Consider the following 12370-nt stretch of genomic DNA (forward strand, 5'->3'; position numbering starts at 1 on the left):
ACTAAAGATTCTATTTAATTCCCCTCCATAAATCCCACCATAAGATCTCTCGAGTGGTTGGACTTCATATATCCCACCAAACCAAATCCATTTCACTCAAAACTTTTTACCATATCCGGATCCATCTGGATTCAGGTTAGATTTTGGATATCTATATCCACTAAAAACACACAAAAAATACACTATTTTAATGGTTTTCATATATAAATGTAAAATATAAATTATTTTTAGGCATCAAAATATGAATCTTGGTAAAATAGTTCAGATTTTCGGATATTCGGGTCAGATAATTTAGATTTGGATATGGTTTATTTAGATAAAAATGAATTTGGATATGGGTCGGATTCAGGTTGATCCCGTAATATTCCCAGCCCTAATAGAATATCTAATAGAAATAAACACAATAATGGCGAACAGAAATAAATTCATTTAAGGTTCGAGTCCTAGAGTTTATGTTATTATCATGGCTCTAATTTTCAAGAGTTTCAACAAAGGCCTGTTCTTCGATCCTAGAAAGCAGACATCATGGCATACAATATCACTATATGTACATAAGCCGAGTTCATCTACAAGACCCCAATCTATTATTCGTACCAGCTTTTTCAGTGGGCAGAATGAGCCAAGGGGTTTATCGCACGGTGTGCTTGAAAAGTGCATGCGCAGTGAACAGACGTCAGATGAAGACAGCCACTAATTATGAGAGAATGTCTTCCTGGGCATGTATGAAGGTCAGGGAATGAGTCACAAACAGCCTGGACAGCCGAAGGGGTGAGTGATGTACACTGGCTGATGTTGAGTTTGACAAGCCCTTCCTCGTACCTGCTTTTTTTCACAGACTCCCACAAGTCACGTTTGCTCTTCACTCTACTGTTAGCCAAGGAATACATAGCCTTGTCTGTTATGTTCTTGCAATAGTACAGGCCTAGAGATCTCAAATGCATGCACCTGGTCGCCAAGGCGACTACACTGTCATCTGCAATGCAGCAACAACAAGGTCAAAGACTATATGGTCATCTTAAAGTAAATGATAATAGTTTAAATAGGGCTGAAAATTGTTGTCTATTTATTGAGTACACACAAAAAACAGGGAAAAAACACAGGATTATTTTAAAAACACATTGCATAAGGAAGCTCGTCACAAAACACAATCCAATTCAAAATACTACTCCCTAAACTCTTAACCATTGAAAATCTGTTCAAAAAATAATGTCATCATTGCCACTATCTAGAACAGTCCCAACAATTTATTTCAAGTCATCCCCTATTTTTTGTCAAAGTTCACATAACCTCATATTACCTTCTCCTTCAGACCCTCTTTGACCACTTAACTTGCACTAGCACACCCATTGGTACTGCAATTAGTAATGGGTCCGGTTCTTGGGACTCAATTTTATTTGACTCAAGTTTAACTCAATTTTTGGACTCTTAGATCATCTTAATCTAACGGTACACAATTTCCACATGATAGTCATTTAAAGTATGAGGTCATGTAGGCCCCTTATCATTTCTTTCCTTCTTTCCATTCCCTCGCAAAAACTCGAAAACTCTGCTCACCCTCACTCTCAAGCTCCATAGATTCCTCGGAAAAAAAAAATCGTCTCATGATTTAACAAAAAAAATACCACTAACAACGTGTGATGATAATCAATCTGCCAACCTTCGTTTCAACGAAGACTATCGGAACCTGTCCTCTTAGCTCGTTCTAATCCAGTTTCTTTCCTTCTTTCCGTTCGTCCTCCCAAAAACTCAAAAACTCTGCTAACCCTCACTCCTAACTCTCAAGCTCCATAGATTCCTCGGAAAAAAAATTTTTGTCTCATGATTTAACAAAAAAAATACCACTAGTGATGATAATCAATCTGCCGACCTTCCTTGAAACGAAAACCATCATAACCTGTCCTCTTAGCTCGTTCTAATCCAACAAAATCTACCAAATGAAGCTTTGCACAAAGATACTCTTCACTCATATCCTCTATTGGGCTGCTCACACCAGGTTGAGATAACGCATGTTTACGAATCTGCTTCAATGTAGTTGTGAAGATGCATATAAATTTTATTGGATTTATATGTATCTTCACAATTACATTGCAGCAGATTCGTAAACATGCGTTATCTCAACTTGGTGTGAGCAGCCCAATAGAGGATATGAGTGAAGAGTATCTTTGTGCAAAGCTTCATTTGGTAGATCTTGCTGGATTAGAACGAGCTAAGAGAACAGTTTCTGATGGTCTTTGTTTCAAGGAAGGTCGGCAGATTGATTATCATCACGTTGTTAGTTGTATTTTTTTTTTGTTAAATCATGAGACAATTTTTTTTTCCGAGGAATCTATGGAGCTTGAGAGTGAGGGTGAGCAGAGTTTTCGAGTTTTTGCGAGGACGAACGGAAAGAAAGAAAGAAATGATAAGGGGCCTACATGATGCCATGCTTTAAATGACTATCATGTGGAAATTGTGGAAATTGTGTACCGTTAGATTAAGATGATCCAAGAGTCCAAAATTGAGTTAAACTTGAGTCAAATAAAGTTGAGTGCCAGGAACCGGACCCGTAGTAATAAAAGTACAATACTAATAATTCAGTACAAGCCAGTACATGTCATGGACCTTGTTATCTCGGCTTCCCTTTGGCATCTGCATTTGAGGTGCCTGATTGTGAAAATTTATATAGGTCTCACCTAGTTCGTTGATTCTCCCATTGAATCTCTGCTACTATACTCGTACAGTGCATTAGGCATAGACCACATTCATAAATTCAACTACAACTAGTCCAAAACACCATATCAAGTTGAAAAACTATCCAGATGCTACCTTCGTACGTTTTTCACATATATGAACTACACTCCTAATTACAAAACAAGTTTTTATAAGAAATCTTATAAGGCCCTCTTATATGACCATGTCTTATAAGGCCCTCTTATATGACCATGTGTTATAAGACCCTCTTATAACTTGAGTAAAGTAAACAAACGAGCCCGAAGGTCATGTTTAACTTTGACACCACCACGTTATATTCATCTCCAAGACAACTACTCTGAAAGCTAAATCTGTACAAATTCCTAGTAATAATTTAAAATCTAACGACACCAAGATATGAAAACACTAGGTATGAGTGGACTTGGACTTAATGGCAAAATTGACTGCTAAATCCGGCCTTCAAACTAGGTCATCTTTCAAGGACTATACAGATGCATACAACTCAAACCAAGCAACCTTAGCTCTGGTATTATCAAGTGTGCCTACTAGAAGCAATACCTGTGATAAGGACACAGCCACACAAATCAAGTGCTTCTAGATTTGGACATCCAAATGCAAGACTTGTTACCCCTACATCACTGACAGCCTCGCACCATCCAAGGTTTAATGTTTCCAGAAGACTGCAGTTATATGCAATAGCCTGCATGCAACATGAAAGCATAAAGAGATACATTAATAAAGAGGGGGAGGCATAAAAAGTTAAATGAAACAAATTAATTGATAGTCAATATGCTCCCACACCTTCAAAGCCCTATCAGTTGCAGCTGGGACACATCCGCAAAGGTTTAAAATTTTTAATTTCCTGCAAAAGCTGGTCAGGTATGCTAGGGCGGCATCTCCGAAGGCTGTACAGCCACTGATGTTGAGTTTAGTAAGGTGGGGACAGCCATGAGCTAGGGAATACAAGGACTGGTCAGTAAGCTTGTTGCTTAGGCTGAGGTCCAAGTCCTGTAGATCATGACAGAAATTTGCAACGGCCTCGATAGCATCATCCTGGAGTTGTGCTTTGACTTGGCGCAAGGATAGAACCTGCAGTTTTGTGAACTTGGGGGCAAGTGATAGCAAAAGATTGTTCATGCTGTTCTTGGACCTGCAGGGAAGCGTACTATCAGACAAGATACAACTTACAAGTAACGTTAGGCACTTTATTAGTATCTGAAAGTTGCTGATAAACAATATTTAGAATTAAAAGGTTAACATTTACAAAGGCTGTGTTTAGTTAACATGAATCAAGATTCCTGGTAAATGAGAAGAAGTATGGGAGAGGGGAGAATGAGATCGCCTAATAACTTCACTGCCAGTTTATATGTCTGTCAAAGAATGCCCGTTTCACTCATTGATAAGATCTGTGTGTGATGATTTTACATAAATTATACAGATTTCTCCATAATGCGGGCACGTATCTGTGCAATAACTCAGACCAAAGTCTAATATGATTAAGAACTCTGAGTAATATCTAAATAATCTGATGCAAATGTACACAATACTTTTCCTAATTTGTATCCATCTATAAGCTAAAAATAACAGTCTGTGCGAACTCAAAATACCATCCAAAATTTTTGTTAGCCCTGGGAGAAGAATCATAGTTTTTTGTTTTTCTTTTGTCAATTGCAAGGAATAGAAGTTCAATGCATGGTAAACATAGAAGGCGCCAAAATTTGCTCCTCGGAGATCATAGCTAGGCAGCTAGGCACCGTATGAGGAGAATAGACATGAACACATGCCATAAGCCTAGGGCCGTCAATGGGTTTCGATAACCCGATAACCAAACCGATAAAAAGCGGTTTGGGTTTTGGTAATTCGATTTTGGTTTGGTTCAATTTTGAGTATCGATAAGATATTGGTTTGGTTTCAGGATTGTTGTCCACCCAACCAATAAGATGGCATTTTCGTAATATTTATGATTAATTTTGTATAGGTTTTATCAATTGTGTGGCTGAAATTAATCGATTTAATTTAAGATGTAATTGATTTTATAGTTTTCAATTCGGTTTCGGTTTGCAATATATCTTATCGGTTTCTAATGAAATATAATATTATCGGTTCGGTTTCGGGTACCCAATCATCTTATCAGTTCAGTTTCGAAATTTCCGGAATCCGATCCAAACTGATCCATTGACAGCCATAGGCTAATTTACCGAAGTAGCTAAGTTGGTCTACATTATGATGGTAGGACCAGTGTAGTCAAGGCGCAAATAGGCACGCGCCTAAGGCGCACTTTAGTGCCTCACCTTAACCAAGGCGCGAGAGGTAACATAAGGCGTGCGTTTTTTGTGTCTTTTGTTGAGGGGAGGCGCACAAGGCGCGCTCCTTATCAACTTTTACAGTTTTTTCATTTTTTTTACAATTTTTGCTATACGTGACACATTTACACTCGATCCAATTGTTGTATGATATAATAAATTGTACAAATTTAGTAAGTTTCATTGTGGAGTACACTTTAAACTTATTTTTGACTAGTTTTTGTTAAGTTGTATGGATTGAGAGAAGACACAAAGATGGATTAAATTTTAAATGAAATTTTACGGGATTCTAAAATTTGAATCACGTGTTCTATTTTATGAAGAACTCATTTGGCTCAATTCGATCGGTTAATTATTTTAGTTTATTGAAGTTGAGCTAGATTGTATTGAGAGATACAAGTTTTATTTTGCTCTTTACTTATTGCTTAAGATTTTTCTTTTAAATGACTACAATGGTTTTATGTTTACAATCACATAAAATTAATTTTAAAATTTGGCTAAGCAAATCAGTGATAATTCATGTCAAATTTAATATTTATTTTATTTTTTATTTGATATATCTATTTTTTTATTACTATGCGCCTCACTTCAATCAAGCGCGCGCCACGCCTAGCGCCTTAGGTGCGCTTTAACACCTTTACTACACTAGGTAGGACTTAGTAACCAAAACTAATGCATCCATAGCATAGCATCACCAACATCCTTAAGAGTACTCCATCTTTATTATATCCAAAATCATACTATTAACATAGGAATTCGATCTGTAAATCAAACAAGCACACATAAACAGCAACCACTGGAACAAAGAGAATTAACATTCAACAGTGGGAAGTGAGGTTATACCATGAGAGACACAGATGAGTAAGCCCCAAGCAAACAGCATCTCTCCATCCAGTGCAAACTCCCGAAGCAGTAATCACCGTGCGATCATCGACAAGCGAAACAATCCTCAACAAAAGTTCCATAGGGAGGTCTTTCCAATCAGTCATAACTCCACCAGCTCCCATTTTCCCTCTCTCGCCACCACCACCAAACACCACTAATTGTTGAAAACAGAATTCCAAATCCTCACTTCTCAATCCTTCTCCAACCATTCCAGCTCCCAACACCATCACTACAAATCACTCCTTCCAACACTATCTGCCATCAAAAAAACATAAAATAAATAAAACATTCCAACTCTCAAAACACTAGATACAAACTAAGCTGCCATCTGTCAATAACATACAAACCAGCTATGTAGCTTGTAAACACGTCTTACTTACTAAAAGACGACACTCACCAAGTTTTATAATCTCTTTATATTATCTAAAAACAGCTCAAACTGAAAGCTAAAGCAATCTTTTAATTTGAACTAAGTAAAAGAATCAGAACCTAGAATACTAACATACTTGAAGTAAAGTATATTAATTACTTCACCTGAGCTCAATCAGAACAACATAAAGCCCACTAGCTTTGGTTAAAAACTTGATAAAAAAATACAAAGAAAAAATAATCTACCTATTCAGCAAGTCAAACAAACCAAGAAAAAAAGGGCCCAGAGAGCAAAAACTTGCAAAGTTTATATAAAACTCATCAATTTATAGTAAAAATAAGACCTTTGTTGTGTTCTGAAGAAATGAGAGAAGAAGGGAAAGTGTGAAGAGAGAGAGGGAGTTTTAAAGAAAAAGAATGGGATATGTGATGACACGTGTACAAATTGTCCGTGTGACTTTTTCTATATGGACAAAATGAGTATGAAAGTGGGGTCTACTTATAAAGCCTTGTGTCAGCAAGAGTGTGACATTGGAAGACGCAAAAAGGATAGGAAAGATGAATCTTTGGAAAAAAAAAGCGTGAGGCTTTGTGGATTGCGTTGTCTATAATCGAAACCGCCAGAAAAAGTGAGCAGAGCAATTGGGCAATAATAGTCCTACTCATTTCCCATTATCGGAAATTATTATAGGGTGCAACTACGTTAGAATTCTAAGTCACCAGACCGTAGAGCAGGAGCGAAAACGCCAAAGTGCTTAAATCAAAAAGCTCCCATTTTTAGAGCGCATAGGGAGCGCCTATACAAATATACTTGGCTACAACATGACATTACGAATATATCACAAAAAGAAATATGTAATTGATTCCAAAAGATTCAGGTATAATATTATAAGTTTACAAAATGAAAACAAAAAATATTTAAGTTCCCACCAATCTTGTTAGTCAGTAAGACAACAAAAAAGATTACACGGCTATGTCACGTGTCTAAATGTCTAATTAGTTCTATCATTCAAAAATTAGACAAAAGAAAAGCGTTTTTAATCTAAACCAAAAATGAGATCAGATCAACTATTTCAATCACCCAAACTTTACAAAAAAAAGTGTTTTTAATCTAAACCAAAAATGAGATCAGATCAACTTTTTCAATCACCCAAACTTTACCAAAGAAAAGTGTTTTTAATCTAAACCAAAAATGATATCAGATCAACTATTTCAATCACCCAAATTTGTGTTGCCAATTGGGAACTATTGGAGTTACTAGAATATGATGTTTTTGCTACCTCCATAAATTTTACTAGCTTTTTCTTCTTTTCTCTTCATTTTATCTTTCTTATTTACTTACTTTTGAGCAAAGCACTACACCTTGTGTTTTCTCACCTTGTAACAAACCAATCTAATGAGCTATAATACATGAATGTGTATCGGTGTAGGGATCTTTTTTACATTTGAAATTGCATATCCACTTGTCGGCACCACCCTTTCAAGCTTCAAGAAACTTCACATACTTTTCAAAGGGGTGGATGAAAGTTCATCTTTATCGCCATGACCTTCATTGTTCAAATTGTCGACAGAAATTGGATCGAATTGCTCGTACTTGTCCGTTTTAGTCTACACCATTTTTACATAACTATATGTTAGTGTAAAGTGTAATAAAATTGGTAAAACATAGTGTGTAAAGTGTAATAAAATTGGTAAAATAGAGTGTGTGAAGTGTAAATAAATTTTCATTTTACAAAATTCACAAGTCAGCACAATAATGGTAATAAATGAAATGTTAAATGCTATTCAATTGAATGGCGCCAAAACCAAATGTTTTTTCTAGTGTGTAATATTTATTTATTTATATAAGAGCATTCTCAATGCAAATCATTATTTTCTCCCTCTTTTCACCTCCACGTAGACAGTATTTCTCCTCTTTTTCACCGTTTTGGTGAAAAGCAAGGTGAAACTACCTAATACAAATGTGAAAAATAATCTTGGACGGGATGTTGGATTTCGTCTGGAGACTTTTTGATCAAGACGGAATGTAACATCTCGTATGGGCCTTTATAACGAGACGAAATGTAACATCCCATCTGGCGAGTCAAATATAACAGACGCAAAACAGGCCATTTTCACTTTCTTCCAATGCCTCCATTGCGATTTTATTGCTGCCATTGCCAAAAAAAAATTTAATTTCTTCAATTCCTAATGACTTCTCCACCCCCCTAATGATTCCCCACCAACCTCACCACATGAAAAGTGTAGTAGATGGTTTGGAAGTTATAAAATATCAAAAAAAAAAAAGGCAAAAAGGATCGTCATCAAGAACTCAAAATGTGGGCGAAAAAAACGAAATTGAACTTGGGTTTAATTTTTCACCGCATTGTGAAATCGAGGAACACCCACCATTAGCGTCAACATCGGTCCAACACGTAGCAAATAAAATAGCGAAGTCTCAAGTAAGTTTTAGATTTTTTTTTTTTGTTAATTATTATTATCTATGTTAGTTTATATCAAGTTTGCTGTTGTATAATTAGTTTGAACTTGTTGCATTGTGTTAAAAAAAAATTGAGTTGAAATTATATCGTATTAAATAGTTTGTTGTATTTCGTGTAATATGAATGTAGAAAGTACATCTATGGAAAGTGCGTTGTGCACTTTCAAATCTTATGTCATGGTGGCGTTGTTTGAAATAAAAAACGGATCCTAATTTTATCAAGGTTACCAACATTATAGCCGCCACACCATTTGAAAACTTTTTAAATTCAAATTTGGGACAAAATAATAAAGTATTGTTGTTTGGAATAGTTGAGCGGTGGTGAAAATCTACCCACACATTCTATTTCCCATGGGGTGAGATTGAGATTATCCCTCTTGATTTCACAATGCTCACGAGTATCTCAATTGGTTATGGAGATGTCGTTCCTTTTAATGAAAATTTGGAGGTTTTTACTATGACAATGAGTTTTTTTGAAGGTTTTGATTTGGTAGAAGATGCTGAGGAAGACGAGTTCTTGAGATTATCGACTGAGCAGTTTAAGATATGAGCTATAAATATGAGTTGGTTTACTTCAAGATACTTGAATAGGCTAAAGGAGAAGTCAAAAGACTACCATATTGGTGAGGAGTCGATCCAAGAATATGTACATGCCTTCCTCTTCTACTTTGTTGCTACGGTATTATTATTCGGATACTCTGATAGTTTCTTACGTATCAGGTGGATGGCCGTTGTCTCAAACGTAGAGAGTATCAGGTGGATGGCCGTTGTCTCAAACGTAGAAAGGATGTGGGATTATGACCTCGCAGTTGAGACAAAAGTCGCTAAAGGCAATTTGTGCGGCTTTGTTTGAATTATACCGGTAAGTCTTATTTATTAAGTTATTGTTGTATTTCATTTATTTAAATAGTTATTAATGTTGACATGTTTATATATATATATATTTATATTGTATTTTATCTATTGATTTAGTATTGGTGGTACGAACATTTTCATGTAATGTATCCTGTGTTAAAGAGGTTGGAAGAGAATGAGACTCATGACCTGATTCCACGTATTCAAGCATGGGGGCTTCATCGTAGGCAGAGGGGGTATGGGGATCTATCGCATAATATTCATAACACTTGCCAACAGATTGAGCTTTTAGGAGCTACCCGAATTGAGTGGCAACCCTGGGCCGATTCTTTCATATTTCAGACCCCTTATGCGGATATTCCAGATGTTCCAGAGAATACTGAGTACCGTAGACTAGCCTATATGTGTCATAGAGCAAGGTTTCTTTCTCAGCGGCGAGTGATACTTGTAGGGTCAGTAACTGCATGGTACCTTAGGGACAAATGTTGGTGTCAAGTATCTGGAAAGATTGTTATGCCTTACCCACCACCCATAGATATGACAGCCTCTGATATTCTTCATGCAACTCTTACACACTGTAGTGGTAGGATCCGCGACTAACAAGGTCAAAGGTCGGTGGACCGATGCAGGCCGCAGTAACTGGAGTCGAGGAGAAGAGGATAATCAGAAATAGCGAGCCCGAAGTAATACAAGCGGTAGAGTTGGGTGTACAGTATCATGTCACGGAGTGCAAAGGTGTACGGAAACCCTACACGTGGTAGACCGAGAGGCGTTAGATGGCTAGACAGGTGGACGGCTGTGAGGAGAGGAGAGGGGGTATAAAAAGAATAGTGTTGAGGGACAAAAGGAGGGAGGAGGGATCTCATTAGGAGTAACTTACTCTCATACATTTGGCGCCGTCTGTGGGGATCGAGAGATCTGAATAGTAGTAAGTATGGCAATGAAAGCAAAGAGAGGCGTGGGACGACCGAGGAAGGTACCGGTCGTCGAGGAAGCGGCTGAATCGGTAGGGGATGATTGGGGAGAGCAGAGAGTGGAAGAGACAGCAGCATCGTCATCGGAAGAAACGAGACAGTTAAGAGAGGAAGTGGCTAGGTTGAGGGAAGAGAATGAAGAGTTGCAAAGGGAGAGGGAGACCGTAGAGGAATCGGAAAGGGGGGTATCAGAGACGGTGAGAGAGGAAGAAGGGAGACCCAATGCGGGGGAGAATGGGGTGTTGGGACTCACTAGGGAGCAGGTGAAGGAGATGATCGCTGACGATTTGAAAGCGAGCTTGGAGCAAGCGAAAGGCACAGGTGGAACGGCGAACCAAGTAGTGGCGGGATTGAACCGCAACCTGTTGGTGGATGCAATTTGGAAGGCGAAGGTCCCTAAGCGGTTCAACCAGCCAAGATTTGAGAGGTATGATGGGACAGGAGATCCGGCGGACCACATCCACCACTTCGGCAACAAATGCCGCTGTGGCAGGAACCCAAGTATGACGGACTGCGGTGTATGATGTTCCCAGCGAGCTTGAAAGGGGGAGCCTCGAACTAGTATTATAGGCTGCCCTCGAAGAGTATAAACAACTTTCTTGAGTTAGAGCAAGCCTTCGTGGACCATTTCATACATCAAAAAAGGCGAGTGGTGGACATAGCGGCCCTATTCAATGTGAGGCAGAGGACTGCGGAGTCAGTAAGAGAATTCTTGTGCAGATTCAAGGCGAAACGCTAAAGGTGGAGAACTTGAACGAAAGGACTATGGTGATTGCCCTTGAGAGGGGGCTGCGACCGGGAACCAGGGTACACGAATCAGTGGCTAAAATGAGATCGCGGCACTACAAGACTTATATCCGAGGGTGGAAAAATATATAAGGTATGAGGATACACTGCAGAAAGAGACAAGGAGGTCGGGGAAGGCCGTGTTGGCTTTGGATCGAAACGATGACCGCGGAAAATACGAGTCATCATACAGGGGAAGCGGAGGACGTCGTGGTGACGCTTCACAGCCGGAAAGGGGGAGAGTTGAAGCTCGAAGGGAAAATAGAGAAAGGAAGCCATATCGAGAAATAGAGTCGACACCAGTAGACCGGCCATTGAGTGAATTGTTGCCGCTGATTCGAGATTTGCCGGGCTATGAGGGTCCGCGAAGTAAGCCGGACGAAATACCGGGTAAGACGTACTGTGCATATCATCGGGTACAGAACCATGAGACGAATGAATGCTTAGCTCTCAAATGGTTGGTCCAAAGGATGATAAGGAGGGGGCTACTGAAAGAGTTTACCAAAGGGAAAGGGAAAGAGAGCAACCAACCGCGGAGAATATCGGGTACCATAAATGTCATATTCAGCGGAGAAATCTTGAGTCACAACGCTCACCGAGATAGGATACAGAGGACGGCTAGTATACAGCAAGTTAATGAAGAGACAGGTTATTCGCGGCCCGCCCCATGGCCCGCGACTAGAAAAGGAATCATAGTGTTTATGGAGGCGGACTTAAAGACGGTTGACTCCCCACATGAGGACGCGTTGGTGATCACAGTGGCTATGGGAAATTACATGGTGAAAAGAGTATTGATCGATTGCGGCAGCGTAGTGAACTTGTTGTTTGTGGGGACCACTACACCATAACAGCTTTTTTGTGACGCCTATTTGGCGTCACAAATAATTTTTTTGACGCCTATTTGGCGTCAGAAATTTGGCGTCTCAATTGGTGTCACAAAAATTTGTGACGGTATTTTGGCGTCAGTAATTTTTGTGACGGCATTTTGGCGTCACAAATTTGTGACAACATTTTCCCATTTGTGACGG

The 12370-nt window shown here is 38.8% G+C and overlaps 1 protein-coding gene across 5 annotated transcripts; it reads right to left on the bottom strand.

Moving 5' to 3' along the window:
- Positions 1-407: 407 nt before the first annotated feature.
- On the bottom strand, positions 408-6721 carry LOC147502801 (F-box protein SKP2A-like). Of its 5 annotated transcripts, none has more exons than XM_086607658.1 (5): positions 6593-6721; positions 5838-6134; positions 3493-3841; positions 3250-3391; positions 408-973 (listed from the first exon to the last, which is right to left on the bottom strand). In XM_086607658.1, exons 2-5 carry the CDS (start codon positions 6104-6106, stop codon positions 603-605), a joined length of 1131 nt encoding a protein of 376 aa, XP_086463784.1. In that variant the 5' UTR covers positions 6107-6134; positions 6593-6721; the 3' UTR covers positions 408-602. The 5 variants fall into 5 exon arrangements, with proteins under 5 accessions (XP_086463784.1, XP_086463783.1, XP_086463787.1 ...); XM_086607657.1 differs by having other exon boundaries at positions 6495-6690; XM_086607661.1 differs by having other exon boundaries at positions 5838-6130; positions 6593-6621.
- Positions 6722-12370: the final 5649 nt, after the last annotated feature.

The sequence above is a fragment of the Coptis chinensis genome, chromosome 4 (genome assembly GCF_015680905.1).
Source record: "Coptis chinensis isolate HL-2020 chromosome 4, ASM1568090v1, whole genome shotgun sequence".
NCBI lineage: Eukaryota > Viridiplantae > Streptophyta > Magnoliopsida > Ranunculales > Ranunculaceae > Coptis > Coptis chinensis.

Excerpts from the sequence above, each read along its gene's own strand:
- LOC147502801 (XM_086607658.1), bottom strand. The coding sequence starts at position 6,106 with ATGGTGTTGGGAGCTGGAATGGTTGGAGAAGGATTGAGAAGTGAGGAT. Across the intron at positions 3,842-5,837 it reads ACTCATCTGTGTCTCTCATG|GTCCAAGAACAGCATGAACA; the intron begins GTATAACCTCAC and ends GCTTCCCTGCAG. Across the intron at positions 3,392-3,492 it reads CAACTGATAGGGCTTTGAAG|GCTATTGCATATAACTGCAG; the intron begins GTGTGGGAGCAT and ends TGTTGCATGCAG.